Raw genomic sequence first — 21,697 nt, forward strand, 5'->3', positions numbered from 1 at the left:
ATTACAGTATTGTAATGTCTTGTTCTAATTATTTTCCGCGATTTTAAGATAAGCGATAAGCTGATTAGCAGAGAATAGGTTTTGATACTAGAGAGGCTGTAAAAAAATGGTCTTATCTTCAGTAGTTCTCCCTTAATTACCTGGAATAGGTGAATGTGTGACATAAGCCTATTCATGCCTCTGCCCTTTGAAACAGTCTTGTTATTACTCCCAGTTCTTTTCTATTATTTCTCTTTCGACCTCAGTGTGATTAAGTTGTACTAAAATCAACAAAGAACCACAAAGAATCATTGTCAGTGACCCAGAAATAGAGTCAAAAGAAAATGAATAGAGAAAAGACAATAAATAGATTTCAAAAAGTGAAAGACATGACAGATGTGGCAGTGAGAGGATAAGAAAGGGAAAGTACACACAGAAATAGAAACTGGAAAGGGGCTTAGGGGGCCCGGGTAGTGGAGGAAATGCAGAAAAGTAGCTCAAAGCATACAAACTTGCAGTTATGTAGGAAGAATAAGTCTAGAGATCTAATATACAGCATGACCACAGTTCATAATATTGTAGAATGGGAACTCTTTTCAGGTGAGGGATAAATCAATGAGATAAAGCAGTGAGTTAATAATATTGTAGAAATGGGGACTCTTTTTAAGTGAGGGATAAACCAATATGAGCAAGAATTAAAACCACAGAAATTGTATACTGAAAATTTGCCAAGAGAGTAGAGCTTAGGTGTTCTTCTCATACACATGCACGTGTGTGCACGCACACACACACACAGGCACATAGTAATGACCATTTCACTATGTATATGTCTATGTATATGCATATATATATATAAACATCATTCTGTATACCTTAAATATACACAGTTAAAAATTAATAGGGATTACAAACAGAAATATTCCTGCCTGTCCTAACCCCACATCTATTGGCCAGTCTACAACTGAAGTTTTCTAAACATCGAAATCTGCACATAGGGGACTTGCACATAAAGCAGGGAGAAAGAGAATTCTAAAGAGTAGTGATCCACTTTGTTCTTTGCATTCTATGTGAGAATTTAAGAAAATATGATTTATTTCAGGACTGAAAGAATTAAAGGAGAAAACATGGAATATTTTCCTGGCATGGGGTAAAATAAACTACTTCTCCACTGTGGCCACAGTTTTCTTTTCTTTTTCTTTTTTTCTCTTTCTCTCTTTCTTTCTTTCTTTCTTTCTTTTTCTTTCTTTTCCTTTCATTCTTTCTTTCTTTCATTTCTCTCTCTCTCTGTTTCTTTCTTTCTCTCCTCCCTCTCTCTCACTCTATGTGTGTGTGTGTTCTATTTATTTCGATGTTAATACCTATATCATTTTTATGAGCTCAACTGTACAACAGGAGGTCAAAAATTTTTTCTGAGTGAGGAGGAAGAAAAAATAAAGTCAGCTAGTGATATGGAAGACTGGAGAGAAAAATGTTGCTTAGGGGTGAAGAAAAATAAATGCTCTAAACACATACTCTGCTGGGTGTGAAGAATTTGATGGGTAGCTGACTGCTTTATTTAAGACGAGGGTCTCAAATGAAAGCTTCATTCAGATTGCCTAGGCTAGAGAAGAGTACCAGGTTAGGTTCTGACTCATAGAAGATGGAGGATTCCTGTACTTGGGTAAAAGTAGAAAAAGAGACAAATCCTTCTCATTACATGGAGAAGAGGGCTTTGTGCTTTCTTTTGTTCCTCAGATAGAGATTCTAAATCAAGTCCTCTTTGGAATTCTAAGTTGTGCCATCTAAGAACTTTCAGTCTTCATGGTATGAAACTGAGATAAGAATCAGTCAAGGGATTTTTAAAATAAAGCTTTTTATTAAATATAATGGAGATAATAAAAAGAAACAGCTAGCTAGCTGGAGCCTTGTGATATGAGTTTGAGACCACATTTGGAAATATTTTTACTCTAGGATGAGGCTAAGTCTTATCTTAATCTTTCCAAAGGTCAGAGACTAAGAGTCCAGAAGGAGGGTTGAGGGAATTGCTGAGATGTTGCTACAGAGAGATGTTGCTGAAGTCTATGAGGCCCAGACTCTAAGGGTCAAGGTAAGTAAATAATTTTCTCAGGGGCAGTTAATGGAACTAGACAGGGTTAAAATAAAGACCTAGGTAACAGAAGGGGCAGATAATCTCATAATGCTCAGCTGCTGTACCAAGTGCCATCAACACAGTATGATACAGCAAGGGCAACACTGGTTCAGCACAGGCAAGGAGGCTATTACAATAAAAATTGCTGAGGGAAAGTAAAGCCAGATGTTAATATCATATTTTGAAACACTCAGAAGAGCTTGGTTGTTTCTAAGAGGCACTGATAGTGAATATTTAAGGCCTAAATTCTGGATTGTCATGAGTTCACAGAAGTAGGTGCAAGTGGGTCAGAAAATTAAGAACCACTTAATATTTTGATTGATGATCTTTTAAAAATGATATTAAAAGCATCGTTTGGAAAGAGAAATCAATCAATCAAAAAAATGAATAGAAATAAAGTGGAAAAGTACCTCTTTTACTGAAAACGTGTAATAGATAACTGTTAAATGCATTGTTCTCATTTTGTGGAAGAGCAGAAAGGGAAATGTCTTTAATGGACTTTCGTAGTTATATTGTGATGTTATGGCCTAAAGATTTATTTTCAAACTATTTAAACTCTTATTTCACAAACACACACACACACACACGCGCGCGTATACACTCACACACACTATATATAGTTTTTTTACCATGAATTTTTTTTTAGGTCAGGAATAGTTGCTATACTAAACAGCTCAAAACTGTGTTGGTTAAATAGCAGCTCAATAAAGCATGCTGGGATTATGGATTCTGGTATTATGGATTCTGTTTCTTATGTTCATGCTCTCTTTTCATATAGGGGTATTTATCTTGTATTATTAAAATATTAAATATTTAAAATGTTTAAATATTATAAATCTTTAAATAAAAATGCAGCTGAATAGAAATTATGTTGAGTCCATGGGATCAATTCGATTGTCATGAATGAAAAGATAGCCTAGAAGCAATAACTGATTAACTCAAGAACATTGGCCTGAAGCTCATACAAATCCATCGACATTCACTCTGACTTTTCTCTATTTTCATCTTTATAATAATTAGTAAAAGTTCTTTTTTCTCTATTCTCACGTTGCTTAAATTCTTTAGTGTCTTTGATGCAAATCCAACGTATTTCTTGCCAGAGATGACCATATTTGTGTAGTCCACATTTTTGTTCCAGAATTTGTGCTCCTTAATATTGGGAAATGTTTTTTACATGGGGCCGACAAGAGATACCAGCTTCCTTCCTCTGTGAGGTTAGACGAAAGATGTATTTTTGTCCTGATTCCATTATTTGTACTCAAAAGAGATAACTTTGAGGGATCAGGAAGGAAAACACGAACCGTTCCTCACTATTTGCTGAATTACTCAAAGTCACTATGGGAGACTGGAATAACAGTGATGCTGTGGAGCCCATATTTATCCTGAGGGGTTTTCCTGGACTGGAGTATGTTCATTCTTGGCTCTCCATCCTCTTCTGTCTTGTGTATTTGGTAGCATTTATGGGTAATGTTACCATCCTGTCTGTCATTTGGATAGAATCCTCTCTCCATCAGCCCATGTATTACTTTATTTCCATCTTGGCAGTGAATGACCTGGGGATGTCCCTGTCTACACTTCCCACCATGCTTGCTGTGTTATGGTTGGATGCTCCAGAGATCCAGGCAAGTGCTTGCTATGCTCAGCTGTTCTTCATCCACACATTCACATTCCTGGAGTCCTCAGTGTTGCTGGCCATGGCCTTTGACCGTTTTGTTGCTATCTGCCATCCACTGCACTACCCCACCATCCTCACCAACAGTGTAATTGGCAAAATTGGTTTGGCCTGTTTGCTACGAAGCTTGGGAGTTGTACTTCCCACACCTTTGCTACTGAGACACTATCACTACTGCCATGGCAATGCCCTCTCTCACGCCTTCTGTTTGCACCAGGATGTTCTAAGATTATCCTGTACAGATGCCAGGATCAACAGTATTTATGGGCTTTGTGTAGTCATTGCCACACTAGGTGTGGATTCAATCTTCATACTTCTTTCTTATGTTCTGATTCTTAATACTGTGCTGGATATTGCATCTTGTGAAGAGCAGCTAAAGGCACTCAACACATGTGTATCCCATATCTGTGTGGTGCTTATCTTCTTTGTGCCAGTTATTGGGGTGTCAATGGTCCATCGCTTTGGGAAGCATCTGTCTCCCATAGTCCACATCCTCATGGCAGACATCTACCTTCTTCTTCCCCCAGTCCTTAACCCTATTGTCTATAGTGTCAGAACAAAGCAGATTCGTCTAGGAATTCTCCGCAAGTTTGTCCTAAGGAGGAGGTTTTAAGTAACCTCTGTCCTCCAACTTTTCCACTGAAAATCTCATGGAAGCTGTTTTAGTATATGAAAAGTAAAATATCTGGGTGTTGCTCATCTGGTTAAAATCCTAATTCTTTCACTTCTTATACATGTAATTTCAGTTAATCTTTAACCAATATGAAACTCAGGATTTTTTTGGACAAATTGTGACAACTATGGCCTTATGTTGTCCCCAGGTCATTACAAGACTTATAATAGAAAATGTATGTGCTAAGTCAAGTTTTTTGAAAACTATACAAAATTATTAATGTTATTAAGTTGTCATTGTTGTTAATGATAATAATAACAGTATTTTCCTTCTTAAAGGTAACTGTGTTTATATTGTTTCTCATGTTAATTACCTAAAACTCAGAAATCAATCTCTATCTCTTTTACTAGTACTGCTGCACGTATTTTGTTGTTCATGCTACAATGTCATAACTGCTTATGAAAAATTTGAGTCCTTAGGGCAAGTTTGGAACTTGAGTTCCTGACAGGATTTTGACCTGCTGCTGTGGCCATTTGCTATGTACAAGTTCTAATCTCATCACTTAGTGATGTGTCCTTTCTCTCATTGCTATTCTAGATCTATCAGCTTCCTCATTTTGCCAGCAAATACTGAGTTAGATACATGGGAGTGTTACCAAATATAGTTTCAGTTGATGCCACTTGCAAAATCATATAACAAGAATGAAGGCGGTAAGAAGAATGTTACTATTCCAGAGCTTAGTGATGAGAAAGGGCCAGATTTGTACTGAAAGGAGACACTTCAGCATTCTGGGCAGAAAGCAGGGTTTTAATAAGAGAAATTTTGGTACGCAGGCCATGCAGAAGGCACGTAGACTTGTGGGGTCTATAAGGCTTGCTCACGGATGTTTATCTTGGGTCATCTCGTGGGTCATCCAGTAGTCTGGCCAGTGGGGGAGAATTTGGTAGGGTGCTTGGTTTGTTTTAAGACTTGGTCTATGGAACTTCTTTTTCTTTCTTTTTCTTTTGAGACTGAGTCTTGCTCTGTCACCCAGGTGGAAGTGCAATGGCGTGATCTCTGCTCACTGCAACCTTCGCCTCCTAGGTTCAAGCAATTCTCCTGCCCCAGCCTCCCGAATAGCTGGGATGACAGGTGTGCGCCACCATCCCCAGCTAATTTTTGTATTTTTAGTAGATGCGGGGTTTCACCATGTTGGGCAGGCTGGACTCGAACTCCTGACCTCAGGTGATCTGCCCACTTTGGCCTCCCAAAGTGCTGGGATTACAGGCGTGAGCCCCCTAGACCAGCTGGCCTATGGAACTTCTAAGAAAACGTAGAGTAATATAAGGAAGTCGTGCTTGCAGGTGGTTTGGCCGGTGGAAAGAAAGGAATGTAAAGGTCGTAATTGCATTACTAAAGAGCAAAATAAGAGGTGAGGGAAAAGGGGAAAAATTGTAAAATATACATATATATTTTAAAGAAAATGGGGTACTCAGTTACAGGAATTGCTGAAGAAAGCCTGACAGTACATGTCTAACCATCTGGGCAATTGTGTTGACTCTGTTCAATACTATAGGACAGGATTTTGTGTCTTAATTTGTGAATGGGTTAAGAGTTGTGCACAATCTCAACCCTCATCTTTTAATAATACTTTTACCTCTTGTTCTACGTGCCTGTGTGGATCTGTAGTATTGTGTTTTTAACCAATTTATTTTTGATAACACATTACTTTTTTCTTTTTCACTAGAATGAACTACAGATATGTTTTTATGGGTGATATTTTATTATTTCATATAAATTCACTTTCTTTTCAGCTGTATAGCACACTTTTTGAATATGGGGCCATGTCTATTACCTTATCACAGCACTATACAGCTGGTCTTCCCCAACAATCATGAGTACTCATTAAATAATTGAAATAACTATTATAGTTATTGCTGTTAGTACTGTGGATATATAAACAGCAAAATGCATAACATTAATGTTAAATAATGAATGTTTAATAGTGAAGATACATAGATAAAAGGTTAGTAAAATTAAGTGTAATCAATGGTATTATTGGAACAGGTACATTTTATAATATTGATATATTAATAAGTGGTCAATTTTACTTGAGGATTTAAGAATCAGTAATCAGAGTAGTTGACACTTTCACTGTGCATTGTGAGTCAAATTCATTCTTGACCAGTTGAACACAGTTGGAAATAAAGTGGCGTACCAAAGCTGGCACATAAGAGACAATTGTGCATATCTTGTTCTGCTTTTGTGCTCTGTAATGTCATATAGGTTAATGAAATTTGTTATGATGGAAGTATTTAAACCACAGAAATTGGTAAACATTATATATCAGGACTTTAAATTTTTTCTTAGAGAGGGGGTGGTTAAACACTTACCAACACATCACTGGGAAAGGTATTCTAGAAAGAGGAGGTAACATGAAGAAAGCAAAGAGGTTAGAAAGAGTATGTGTTAGTAACGTTCTTCAGTCTAACTTAAAACTTACCCAAAGCATTTTGCATTTCCTCCCACAAAAAAAGGGCTCTGACATGGGCTATGATGGACAAAGATATGTAGTTTCAGCCCCATTTCAATGAAAGACTTGTAGCCCCAGCTGCTGGCAGTAAGTCTAGTAGAAAGCCTTCAATTTTTATTATTTTTTTTTTTTTTTACCTTTTCAGGAATTGCCTCAGCTGGAGAAATGAGCCTTGCCTGGGGTCATCCACTGACACATTCAATGACTAATGTAGAAAGTTGGAAAGGTCTGGCCGCTTCAGCCCAGTGAATTTCATTGGGCAATTTTATATCCAGGACTCCCTGTGATGTTGGACAAGGCTATCTTCAGGCCTGATTCACAGGTCAACTTTTCCTTCTGCCCAATCCTACCCACTTTCATTCCTTTTTATTTAAGATGATTATCCCAGGGATTCTCTTATTAAACAAACTGCACACTAAATTTTACCTCAAAGTCTGCTTCCCAGAGAACCCTGAAATGAGAAGTTCTCAGAAAACCTGTGACGTAAAGGTGTTAGGGGTGGCTAATATCCAAGTCTCGTGACATCAAATATATTACTGGTGGAAGGTATTCAAGTTACCAGTGGCAAATCCATACGGGTCTGCAGCAACCTCAGTTTTTGCCTCCTCAGAAGAAAGAAATTGACTGAGGGGCATAAGGCAGAGAAAGAGATCAAGGCATGTTTCGAGAAAGAGTGGAAGTTTATTTAAAAATGCTCTAGAAGAGGAAAAAAGGAAAGTACGCTTGGAAGAGACCCAAGGGTAAATTGAAGGACAAGTGCTGTGTTTAACCTTAATCCTAGGACTTTATAGTCTGGCGCCTTTCCCGTGATCCTTCCCTTAGAGTGGGCTCCCCACATGCACAGTGCCCTCCTTACCCTTAGGAAGTGAGCATGCACAGTGTGTTTAGGAAGTTGTACACGTGTCCATCTGAGGCTTTCTTCCCTTTCTCGGTGGTGTGCCCTCAGAAGGTCATACTCCTTCATTTTGTCTCTTAATGCACATGTCTGGAAAGTTACTTCCTTTTGGCATCTGCATTCTATTAGCAGTTTAGTGCAACAGGTGTGGACCATCAGGAAATGGCCTCTCCCTGGCGCAGGCTGCCAATTTATCACTTTTAGAGAGGCAATGTGATAATTGCCCAACCATTGCCTAACATTCCTAGTGGGTAAGCTAGAGCCCTTTCCTGCCCCACTCATGCCTAACTACCTGTAACATAGAAAGATAAAATAAAATTCTCAAGGATTCCTTTTTTTCAGGCAGATGAAACAGGATGAGAATTCAAGAGCAAATATCCATGGTTTTTAAATCTCTTAAGTTTCAAGCGGAAGATCAAACACAGTGTGTAAGCCTGGAGAACTAAAAATAACCTATAATTCAAGTTGACATTGTGAGATGTATGTATACAACCATCTTCTACAATCTATGTACTTTCTTAATAGTATGTCTGATGACTAGAAATGTTCTTAACTTTAATTAAGTCCAACTTATAAATTTGCTTTTATGTTTAGTGCTTTTGTGTATTTTTAAGGAGATATTTGCCTATTCTGTAATTCAGGATCCAGTCAGAAGACAAAAATCACACAGTAATTTGAATAGAGTTTATAAATACAAATACTTATTAATTTCATAAGGAAATCAACTTTAAAGAAGGTAAAGACAACGCTGAGTAATACCCTAGAGCTAAGAGAGAATATTGAAAGAAAAAACAAACTTGGAAAATGGGGAAGGTACTCCCCAAGCCCGAGGTTGAAACTTCATTTGAGAATGCATAGTCTTAGCATCCTGGATGCCAGAAAAGGTCATTACATTGCATGTGTTAAGAAAGACACTTCTGTGGGGTATAGGTGAACCAAGGCTGAGAGACTAAGATTCCTTTTCAGGACTGAGCAGTAGGAAGCACCAGGTGAGCTGAGGCTTGTAGGCAGGGAACTATAGTTGGCATTGGCAAGCAAATGATAACCCCCCTTTGAAGTACAGGTGGGCAGCAAATCACAGTTAGGACTGACAAGCTGGAAACACCCCTCCAGGGTCCAAATAGGTTATTTGGGAAGCCAGTCCCTAGAGTAACTGCAAGACTCAGTAAGAGTCTAGCCATATGGGTATTGTTGAAATTTGATAGGATGAGTATTACGAAATATTTCTCATTACACGCCTCTGGTAGAAGAGAGAGAATAATCAAAGAGAAGTACACACGAACTTCTCTTACAAGTGTCCCTGCGACACCCTCTGCTGGCCAAGTTTAACATCATGAATCTGTGAAGGAAAAAATGTCCATTGAGCCCAGTTCCATTGTTGCAGAGTAAGCAATGAAGTCTATATTTGAAACTGGGACAATAAATAAATAACTGACACGTTTGCTGATATTATCAATGATGTCCTTCTGTGTAATTTTTGAAAGTTGTAAGGCTTTCCTTTTGATATTTCTAAATACAACACATGTAGAATTTATTTTTATGAATGATGAGGTAAGGTCAAGGCATATTTTTTGATATGAATACATAGTTCAGTCAGAACTATGTAAAAGAAAATAAAAATTGAAGGACCCCCCAAACTTGTGCAGAAGTAAAGACTAAGTCCTGAAGCTGAATCATTGCAACACTCTCTTCCACATGAATAACTGTTACTAACATTATATATCAGCCAGATTGGAAAGGTAAATGGCCTCAGGCATCTGGGAAGGGCTACCCACAGATCATTCATAAGTAAATTCTTTGCTTGCCTCCCATAAACAAGGACATGCTAGTTGTAAATTTAGGTCCACAATCCAGGTCTAGCTCCTAAAACTCCACACCGATTATGTCGCTTACAAGTTTATCTTCCCAGGTGCAGAAAAGAGTCAAGATTCATTTTCTTCACCTACCCAGAGACGACTACATAATTGAGTCTTCCTTTACTCCCTTTCTCGCTTCAGACATTCACCTTATCTTACGTAAAATGTAGATTTACTGAACACTAACTGAAGTCTCAGGAATGTGACTATTTCCACTACTGCCCAACCTACATGCCTCCCCCTTCCCCCTTTTAAGGAAATGGATAAATACACAATTTCCTGAAAACCTTTGTGGAAATAGCCACAGATGTGTCAGTGGCTTTTGTTTTTCCCAGAAGTGCCCTAAACCTGGCTTAATAAACCTCAGTGATTGAGACTTCTGCCTCAGTGACTCATTTTGGTTTTCAATCATTTATTGAATAAAGCATTATTCATCCCCTGTACCACAGTGCTTCCATTGTCATATGGTGAAAATGTATATATTTGGGTCTATTTCTCATATTTCTCTTCTGTTCCATTGGACATAATTTTCTATCATTCTGCTAATCCATGACTGTTGTTAATTATGATTTTATGGTAGGTTTTGTTATAAGGTAGTGTGAGCCCAACAGTATGAGGGCTACTTGTTCAAATGCCCTTAACTATGTTGGTATTTGATATGGTTAGGTTTTTTGTTCCCACTCAAATCTCAACTTGAATTGTAATTCCCATTATCCCCATAATCATCACATGTCAAGGGAGAGACCAGGTGGAGGTAATTGAATCATGGGTGCTGTTTCCCCCATGCAGTTCTTGTGATAGTGAGTGAGTTCTCACAAGATGTGATAGTTTTATAAGAAGCTCCTTACCCTTTGCTTGGCACTTCTCCTTCCTGCTACCTTGTGAAGAAGGTGCCTTCCTTGCCCTTCCCCTTCTGACATGATTGTAAGTTTGCTGAGGCCTCCCCAGCCATGCCGAATTGTGAGCCAATTAAACCTCTTTCCTTTATAACTTAACCAGTCTCAGGCAGTTCTTTATAGCAGAATGAAAATGAACTAATACAGTAAATTTGTACCAGGAGTGGAGTGGGAGTCAAAAGTGATCATTTTGAAACTTTAAGGTTTAATGACTTCCTTGTTGGATTTGAGACTTGCATAGGGCCTGTAGCCCCTTTATTTTGGCCAATTTATCCCATTTGTAATGAGTATATTTACTTAATGCCTCTACCCCCATTTTATCTAGGAAGTAACTAACTTGCTTCTGATTTTACAGGCTCATGGGTGGAAGGATCCTGCCTTGCCTCAGATGAGACTTTGGACTTGAAATTTTGGGTTAATGCTGGAATGAACTAAGACTTTGTGGGACTGTTGGGAAGGCATGATTGGTTTTAAAATGTGAATAGGACATGAGATTTGGAAGGGACCAAGGGCAGAATTATATTGTTAGGCTTTATGTCCCACCCAAATCTCATCTTGAATTGTAATCCCCATAATCCCCACAGCTCTAGGGAGAGAACAGGTGAAGGTAATTGAATCATGAGTGCAGTTTGCCACAGGTAGTTCTCATGATAGTGAATGAGTTCTCGTAAGATCTGATGGTTATATAAGGGGCTCTTTCTCCTTTGCTCAGCACTTCTTCTTTCTGCCACCTTGTGAAGAAGGTACCTTGCTTCCCCTTAGCCTCCTGCCATGGTTAAACTGTGAGTCAATTGAAACTCTTTCCTTTATAAATTACCCAGTCTAGGGTAGTTCTTTATAACAGTAAGAAAATGAACTAATGCAGTATTTGTGTTTCTATATTAAGTTTTATATAAGGTATTAAATTTCTACAAAATTCTGAACTCAATTTGTAACCTGGTTTAAAGTGATTAGCCACTCTTACTATACGAAGTCTTCTAATCTGTAAACAGAGTACCTCCCTTGATTGAAAAAAAGTGTCTTAAATTTCTCTCAATCATATTTCAAATTTTAAGTTTAGAAGTCTTGTACTTCTTTTACTAGGTTTTCAGGTCTCTGTATTTTCAACACCATTATAAATATTATACTTTCAATTTCTATTTCTATTTGCTTTTGGATATAAGCATATGTTTTTTGGATATAAAAAAGATATCTACCTACCCTGATCAATTAACTTATTGATTCTCATCACTTGTAGTGAGAGTATTTTGCATACAGTTCAGCAATATTGTCTGTAAGTAATGATGAGGCTTTATTTGTTTGGTCTTGCTCAACTAAAGCTCCTTCAGGAAAGAACTTCTGTTTCTATCCCCCATAGCACTGAATCCTGTGACTATATTATGTCTCAATAAACGAACAGATTCAGCGAATGTAACATTGCATCCAATGGGCTCTTCTTGCCTGCTGCCCAGATAGAGCTGATTTATTGAAGCAGGGGATTGCAATGGAGAAAGAGTTTTACACAGAGAGCCAGCTAAATAGAAGTTCAAAGTTTTATTATTACTTAAATCAGCCTTCCTAAGAATTTGGAGGCTAGGGTTTTTCAAAGGTAGTTTGGAGGAAGAGGAGGGGTGGCTAAGCAATGGGTGCCTGCTGCTGATTGGTTGGGAGTGCAATCACAGGGGTATGAGAAATGGTCCTCATAAGCCTGAGTCATTTCTGGGTGGGGCCACAGGAGTGATTGGCACATGTAGGAGCCACTGGTCATCACACATGCAAAAAGCCTGAAAAGATATCTCAAAAGGCCAATTTTAGGTTGTATAATAGTGATGTTATCTGCAAGAGTAATTAAGGAAGTCGTAAGTCTTGCGACCTCCAGAATAATGGCTGGCAATTGTTTATGTCTAGGCTTTAGCAGAATTCAGGCTCCTCTATCCTCCTAGCCTAGTGATCTCTCATTAACTTTACAAAGGTGGTTGAGTTTTGGGGAAGGGCTATTACTATTTTAACTATAAATGTCTTCCAAAGTTAGCTTGACCCAAGCCCAGGAATGATTAAGGGAAGTCTGAAGAATAAAGGCAAGATGGGGGTTGGTTAAATCAGATCTCTTTCGCTGCCATAACGTTGCCACTGTATAATTTTTGCAAAGGTGGTTTCACAAAGATGGCACATTTCTATAACTAAGAGTGTACCTTAAGAAATGTTCAGTATTAGGATATAAAATTTAAACAATTCCCAATTAGTAATTAGACTTGCACATCTTAAACCATGCCACTCTCCATTAACATGCCAACTTGCATGCATCCTCCACATGAACTCTGAATTGGGCTTAATGATGATGTTGTCTTTCTGTGACCACACAAGAGCTTCTCAGATCACACACACACACAAACACACACAAACATTAGCTTACTCTTTCTTATACTATGAATTAATAACAAGATATTTTAAAAGTGTGGATGACATTAAAATCTAAAAAAGAAATATCTCAATGTATCCATTTTAATATACTTCAATCATTTTTATTGATAAAGAAATCTTACTCTTAAATGTTACATATAATTGTTTGTTTTCTCATCAGCTTAGTCAACAAGGTTTATAAATTTTTACTAAGAGATCCATTAATATAATTATATAATAAAAATTGATAAAAAATAATGGGATTGAATGAGATTTGGGAGAATGGTGTTATCATGATACCTTAGGAATATAGAATCAGTGATAAATCTTCAAGAAGAAAGAGTAAATTACCATTTAAACTAAGTCTTATTCAACTCGATGGAGGTGAAAATAAGGGGCAAAATATCATTAGACCGATTGTCAATGGCTTTTCTTGTTCATATTTTCTTGTAGTTGTTTTACCTTTTCAAAGCCAAGAAAGCTAAATCTCAAAACCCAAGTTTATTTGAAAAAATGCATATTTCAGAAGGCCCACATATTAAATTAATGTGTGAAATGTAACTTAGACACACATTTCCCACGGGAAAAATGTTTGCTGTCTTAAAAGATATATGCATGGAAATCCAAGTCATGGTTAAAAGCTCTTTGATACTCATGAGTTTGGATCCAGAGAAAGTAATCTTATGTTTGAATTATTTAATGGCTATAAAATTTGATGAACCCTTTAAAATACTTGTCAATGTCTTTGAGAGAAGTTTCAGTTCAGGATTCAAAATATGGCGTCACAAAATTGGCACACCCACAAAATACTAATAATAACTAATTTTAAAACAACCCTGTCTTAAAGGAAAAGGGAATCAATTTTTGATTATCTGTTATTGATTATTTAATACATTCTAAATGCTATACATTTATTAACACATTGAATATTTACAAAAATCCTGTTGCTTAAAATTATTATGAAACTCATTTCATAAACAAAGAAAAAGAAGTGAAAAGACGTTAAGTAGTTTTCTTAGTCACACAGATAGTTAAGTGCCAGAATTGGAATTCAAAGGTAAGGAACCTCTCTATCTACAGTGTTCTTTTTTTTTTTTTTTTTTTTTGGATGGTGCCTCGCACTGTCACCCAGGCTGGAGTGCAATGGCGCAATCTCGGCTCAATGCAACTTCTGCCTCCCGGGTTCACACGATTCTCCTGCCTCAGCCTCCCGAGTAGCTGAGATTACAGGCGCACACCACCACACTTGGCTAATTTTTTGTATTTTTAGTAGAGACGGGGTTTCACTATGTTGGCCAGGCTGGTCTTGAACTTCTGACCTCATGATCCGCCTCGGCCTCCCAAAGTGCTGGGATTACAGGCTTGAGCCACCGCGCCCGGCCGGATCTACAGTGTTCTTTACTGTAGTTGGTCCAGAGTTAATGTGCTTGGCCTTCATACTACCCACAGATTTAAATACAGAATTTTAATTTTTGGTGTAGTTTTGTTTTTCTCTCCTTAAAACAGGGTTTTTCAACATTGGCACTATTGCCAGGGCCTGGCTGAGTCTCTGTTGTGAGTCGCTGTCCTGCACATTGTAGAATGTTTAGAAGTATCCTGGGCAACTACACATGACATGCCAGTAACACTTTCCCAATTACAACAACTGAAAATGGCCCCAGACATTGTCAAACACCCCTTTGAGGCAAAAATCCTTCTTCTTGAAAATCACTGCCTTAAACCAAACATTTTCTAGGCATTCATTTCCAAATTGATCTCTGCAGAACACAAATTTCAGATGTTAATAAATGCTGTCTGTATAAAATATGTTTGAAAAGGCCGGGTTAAACTATATTACAGAAGTTTCCATAATGCTTGATTTCTGTAAAATGTTAGATGTTAATGGGGCCTACTTATATTCACACACAGTGGAATGACTATGTGAAGTTTCCTCTAAACATAATTGCTAAGGATTGATTGATTGATGTGTGTTTGGTGTTTCGGCCATTAATTCTATTATAATAGTGGTCTATTGTAAATATTAGAAAAATCTAATAAAAGTGTGTGAAAACATTAAAGACTTTTGAGAAGGAAAATACCATAACATAAAATGCTAGAAAAGTCAAATTTGATAGACTGATAAGAAAATGTGTTGTATGAGGCAGCTGTAGTATCCCTAAAAACCACTATAAAGTCATTTTCTCCTGAATCAAGATTTTATTGGAAATGACTTGAATTGATCTGGCATTGAAGAAAATGGAAACAAAAATGATGAATCTTAGAGGCAGTTTATATTGTGGATAGAAACATATTGATTAATTACATCATGAGTTTTGAAAAAATTAGAAAAAAAGCATCAAGAAACATCAATGGCATAACTGAGATACATTTTTTAGTGGCAAAATGTGAAGTGCAATTGAGAAAGAGGACAAGCAAAGTGTTGGATTTCAATCTAAATTGAAGGAGATTTGCCAAACCTGTTCTCCATGATCATCTCTATTATCTGTGTAATTTTTGAATGAATAGATAAGATGCCCTTTACAATTATACTTTGGAGGGATTTATGTCTTTGCTAGATAGTGACAATAAGGGAGTGTAACTTTTTGTATCGTATCACATCTTCATCTTTTCTTTTATTGAATGCTCAGGGGCAGATTTGTGGGCCAGTGCAAGTAGCAGTTGTTGCAGGATGATGATGGTAGAATGTTTACCCTTCTGTCCAGTGGCTGGTAAAAGAATTGAGTATTATAGACTAACTGCATGCGGATCCCATACCCCTTTATAATTTATAAGTGCTATCAAAAGCATGACTTTTGAGCGATGAATTTCTACTTTACACACGATTTTATATTTTTGACAACAGTTCAACAATGTATGTCGTAGTGTATCGTTGCAAAAAATTTGACCTAAATACAGAATAACTTTCTCAGCATACAACAGCTAGTAAATGTTGTATCTGGTTACTTAGAGCACAAACTTTTTTAATACGTCATTCTGATCGACTAAGCCCATTTTTTTCATCTTTATCACGTGATCCTCAGAATACTTCTCAATTACTTCTTAATCTGGACTCCTGGATTGGGAAGTTGGCATGACCATCGCTTGTCCTCGAGCAGGAGAAATAGCTCTTTCAGCACTGATGTTAGTTATTCCCCCTAGAGGTTGTAATGACAAAAAAAAAAAAAAAAGTGGTCCAGGGGGAACGGACTAGTCAAGATGGGCAACAGGCCAGAGTAGTTAAAGCACAGTAGTGCCGATAAAGCACACAGCTGGGTAAAGTCAAGAATGTCAAAGGCAAAAAAGCTTTATCTCAGCTTCGGAGTTACTGAGGGAGAGACTGATGCCTTACTCAGAACATCTATGCTTCCTTGAAGAACTATCTGCCTTAGAATACCCTGTGTATTTTATTCTTCTTCTATGCCCATCTTCAGTGGCTTTCTTAACCTACAAGCAGTCTCTAAGCTTGACAGACTGGAAACCAAGCCAACCTGCAGTAGGGTGAGGCTGTCTGCACTTGAGGGCTCAGGTGTGCCTGCAGGAAGGCTTTGAGGTGAGAAAAATTGTTAAGAGATTACTACATTATATATTTGAAGAATCCAGGAAGTGTAAATAAAGGTCAAAAAGTAGGAATGACTTCTACCCATGTGAAATCACTGCTCTAGAATAGGTCAGAGATATAGATTTACCTTCCTCCAAAGGCGTCAGACTAATCTCTTCAAAAGTTGCTCAGAAGAGCTCTGGGAAGGGATTACCATTGCAAACTCACTTCTAGGCATATGTAACACCTATAGTGGAAACCTATGTATTGAAATCCCTGTTTTCTCTAAATATTACTCCCTGATATTAACTAAAAACTGTAATGTTAAAACTGATGAAGTTGATGATCATAAAGTTGATGATGATTTGAGTGCCTCCTGTATCTTGCTGTTACATATAGCATACACACTTAACAATATTAAGAGGGAAAAAAGGAATCTTAATTTTAGCCCTCTGTCCACTAGTTTGTATAAGATAATTCTTAAGAGAAGCCATGGGAGATAATATCTTCACATGTGATAACTTGGGCACTCCAGACAGCCCCTGCTTTTGCATCACTGCTGTGTTTGGCTGATATGCCTAAGAGCATGGCTACTTCAGCATCTTAATTAACAATTTGCTTCCGTTAAGTCCAAAGTATCTCCTAAATCTTAGATATTGTTCCAGGCACTTTACATATGTTTGCTAGAATCTCTTAAGTATTATATAAAGTAATACAATTGCCAGTTTGTTTATACTCAAAGGGGTTTAGTAACCTGTCCAAATAGGTAGTAAATAACAGTTGTCATCTGACTTTCTCTGAATCTAGAGATGTAGCTACTGAGAGTTGAGTGCCTGTGTCTACACAGAGAAGTCAGATTATGACTACCCTAAGCCAGGCACTTTCATAAAAATAAGTGGGGAAGAGTTATTTAAGAGGGAAGACCTGGCATGCCTAGCCAAGATAGAGACGCTGAAGACCACTGAAAGATTTGATGATGGGTATCAAGAAAGAAAAAATAATTATGTGAGAGTGCCAAAGTGATGACATAGTTAGCATTCAATGATGAAGCAGACCAGAAGTTTATAACATATAAATCTGGGAAAGTGAAGGAGGTGTATAAAGACCGTTATTTTCTATAACTAGTATAGTATATAAATCACTAAATGTAGGATGAGAATATGTAAAATAACTCTCCTCTGTTCTTCATTTTGTATCTGCTCATCAAAAGTATACCAGATTGCATAATACTTGTCATCTCTGTAGAATGATACAGAATTAGTTATTTTATAATTAATTATGTCTATTAGGGGAAACAATGAAGTGTGATTGTATTTGTGGAGAAGGGTAGTTTGGAGAATGGATCATGTAAATTTTGGAAAAACTTTGAAATCAAATACACTAGATAAACATTTTCTTGATGTTTTGTGCCCAGAGTAACTGGAATGGGGTGGCCATTATGATGCTAAGTAACAGGTCTCTAGGGCTTTGGCTGTAATGCCTATCTTCTCCAGTTCATGGTGATATCTGCCTATTTCCTACAGCTCATCTGATGTATTGTGGTAACTGAGCCCTGAGCACATAAATCTTTTATTCTCTTTCTATAACTTGGCATTGTGTTCTTTCTTTGTTTTTATAGAAAAACATATCACTATCTCTTCCACACACCTCAAATTTATCATAACCAAACAGGAATTATCTGGCCCACTGGCTTCACCAAATTTCTAGGCAGGTCTTTGTTTGTTTTAATAAATGACAGGAAAAAGATTATCAAATAAATAAACCTATTCTGGATTTCTTTCTTTTTCTCACTCTTTGCATATGATGATCCACGTTATTGATGTTATTTTTTCTTCCCATGTAAATTTCATACCTATTCATTCCTCATAATACCCACTGTTAGATTTCACTTTCATCCACTTCTTCTAATGACTACAATAGTCTCCTAACAGGTTTCCCTGCCTTCTCTCTTGTCAGCCTTTAGAGCACTGTTAGCATTGATTGTATGTTGACATACATATATTATAAATCTGGTCAAGTTGTTTATTGTTACAATTAGGGCCTTGTGTCCTCTAAGATTATATCCGTGCTTCTCATATTTACACACAAGTTCCTTCAGAAATTCGGGTTCATTTCTTTTTAACCTTAGCTTCAAGAACCATATGAAGAGCCATCTATCCTATAGCTTTACTCAATTGTAGCTACTTAAATTTGTAATACTCTCTAATGCCTTACTGTATTTACATGGATTTTAATCAGTACAGGATGTACATCACAGCCCTTTTATACCATCCCCCTAGTATTTGTCATTTGAGACCTAATTTAAGAATCTCCTTCAGTAAATCTTCCCTGACCTGCCTGGATGGGGTTAGTTGTCTCTTCTGTGTTTTAAATCATGTTTTTTTTTTTTAAATATCAACTTCAAAATGTTTAACTTTTAATTTTAACTTTAGCTGTCTGTCCACTAGTTTGTACATATTTGATGGCATTTCTTATATGTTTCTCTATTTTTTAACACTACCAGATTTCCTTCAATAAAATATGTTCTCATGTTCAGTGGCGTGCACCTGTAGTTCTAGCTACTCAGAAGGCTGAGTTGGGAGGATTGCTTGAGAACAGGAGTTTGATGCTAGCCTGGGCAACATAGCAAGATCTCATCTCTAAAAAAATAATCTTGTAATCCAAGCACTTTGGAAGGCTGAGGTGGGGGGATCACGAAGCCAAGGGATTGAGACCATCCTGGCCAACATGGTGAAACATTGTCTCTACTAAAAATATAAAAATTAGCTAGGCATGGTGGCGCACGTCTATAGTCCCAGCTACTCAGGAGACTAAGGCAGGAGAATCACTTGAACCCCAGAGGTGGAGGTGACAGTGAGCTGAGATCACGTCACTGCACTCTAGCCTGGTGACAGAACGAGACTCCATCTAAAAAAACAAACAAACAAACAAACAAACAAAAAACTCAATAAATGCAGTGAAGAAAACTAAATTAATCGGTAAAATAATAAATAACTGGTGGGGTAATTAAATATAATGATCACAGACACGATCAAAATCATTAAACACAGAGCAGCATAAGTTAAAGTATTGTTTCTTGCTACAATTTTGACTTTTACCCTAATTTTCCATATTCTTGTTTCCTCACCTAGACTCTAGGTTCATCCATTAGCACAATGTCTGTCTTCAATAGTTCTGCCTTATACCCTCGCTTCCTCCTAACGGGCCTCTCAGGCCTTGAAAGCAGATATGACTTGATTTCCCTGCCCATCTTCTTGGTTTATGCCACCTCAATTGCCGGGAACATTAGCATCCTCTTCATTATCAGAACTGAGTCTTCCCTCCACCAACCGATGTATTACTTTCTGTCAATGCTGGCATTCACTGACCTGGGCCTATCTACCACTACCTTACCTACCATGTTCAGTGTCTTCTGGTTCCATGCCCGGGAGATCTCCTTCAATGCTTGTCTGGTCCAAATGTACTTCATTCATGTTTTTTCGATTATTGAGTCAGCTGTACTCTTGGCTATGGCCTTTGACCACTTTATAGCAATCCGAGAACCCTTGCGCTATGCAGCCGTCCTAACCAATGATGTAATCATTGGGATTGGGTTGGCAATTGCTGGAAGGGCCTTGGCTCTGGTCTTTCCAGCTTCTTTCCTCTTGAAGAGGCTTCAATATCATGATGTCAATATTCTGTCCTACCCCTTTTGCCTGCACCAGGACCTCATAAAGACGACTGTATCCAACTGTCGAGTCAGCAGCATCTATGGCCTCGTGGTGGTCATCTGTTCCATGGGACTTGATTCAGTGCTTCTCCTCCTCTCCTATGTCCTCATCCTGGGCACAGTGTTGAGTATAGCCTCCAAGGCAGAGAGAGTGAGAGCCCTCAATACTTGCATCTCCCACATCTGTGCTGTACTCACCTTCTATACACCAATGATTGGGCTATCTATGATCCATCGCTATGGACAGAATGCTTCCTCAATTGTCCATGTGCTGATGGCCAATGTCTACTTGCTGGTTCCACCTCTCGTGAACCCCATTGTCTACAGTGTTAAGACCAAGCAGATTCGTGACAGAATCTTCAATAAATTCAAGAAACAATAAGTGTAGATGACAGAGATTCTGAAACATAACTTTCCCTCCATTCCCCATATATTTGTGAGAAGATTTCATATAATGTTGAATTTTAAATTCACATATTACCAATGATATTTTGACTTTAAGATACTAGACCTAAACCTAAATAATTATAAATCTGTATATTTTCCAATATAGAGAATAAAGGTGTAGTTCTATTTTACGGTGAAGTTATTCATTATACACTGTGAAGGTCCTCAATATATCTGAGAAAGATTTAGATTTCAAAAGTTTTCCTATGCCTTTTAACCTAATATAAAAAAATTTAAATACAAGTTGTGATCCTCTGTTCAGGGAAAAAAAATATTTCCAGCAGAAGAACCTCATACCAAAAAGAGATGATGAACGAATAAAACTTAGCAGACTTTTAGAAGTGTAGAATAAAGAAACGTTGGACCAAATTAATTGGACCGATTGGAATAAAGCAGAAACAGTGATGATTTTGCATGTAGGAATCTACAGAGGGCTTTCTATGAGGAGTAGAGAACCTATGAGATCTAGACTGCTGTCTATTTTTTCTACCTGGGTTTTCAGTACATTTCTCAATTATTTATGACAGTCTCAAGTCATTCTACATCTTAAAATGTGTTCCTTATAAGCTGAGCGAGAAGGAATACAGTTTATTTCCCATGTTCCTGTACATACACTGTCCTGATCGTCCTTTTCTGTGTTCCCAATGGCATTCTGCACTGAAATGCTTAACGTGTTTTTTAGAGATTATAGTCTTCATCTTTAATTATAAGATTCATATAGATACAGATTTTAATTACTAGAAAATTCTGAGATGTTATGCTAAGAAAGCTTTGTTTTCAATTAAAATGATCAGCTGAAATATCCGTTTTTAATTTATATAGCACAAGAAAGTATCCTCAAAGAATTGTATATACTCTTTAGTTCAACTTCATCACCTCCCTCTCAAGCCTGAATCTGCTGTGGTCTGATTTTCATCTTCATGATTCCGCTGATTTGCAGTTTATGATGTTTCTAGTGCTCTACTTTTTACTAAATTCAACATTCACATCTTGATTAAACTTCCATTTTCCTTTGCATTATTAACCATGCTTTTCTTTTAAAGTAACCTTATTTTCAGTTGTTTTACATTTACAGAAAAAGTTAAATATGGTAC

At 37.4% G+C, this 21,697-nt stretch overlaps 2 protein-coding genes across 2 annotated transcripts; both read left to right on the forward strand.

The window, feature by feature from the left end:
* The first annotated feature begins 3,444 nt into the window (after positions 1–3,444).
* On the forward strand, positions 3,445–4,392 carry OR51L1 (olfactory receptor family 51 subfamily L member 1). Its single transcript, XM_521760.3, has one exon. It carries the CDS (start codon positions 3,445–3,447, stop codon positions 4,390–4,392), a length of 948 nt encoding a protein of 315 aa, XP_521760.3.
* A 15,210-nt stretch (positions 4,393–19,602) lies between these two features.
* Positions 19,603–20,538, forward strand: LOC466362 (olfactory receptor LOC466362). The gene has a single exon (XM_521761.2). It carries the CDS (start codon positions 19,603–19,605, stop codon positions 20,536–20,538), a length of 936 nt encoding a protein of 311 aa, XP_521761.2.
* Positions 20,539–21,697: the final 1,159 nt, after the last annotated feature.

This window comes from Pan troglodytes, chromosome 9 (assembly GCF_028858775.2).
Source record: "Pan troglodytes isolate AG18354 chromosome 9, NHGRI_mPanTro3-v2.0_pri, whole genome shotgun sequence".
In the NCBI taxonomy this organism is placed as follows: Eukaryota; Metazoa; Chordata; class Mammalia; order Primates; family Hominidae; genus Pan; species Pan troglodytes.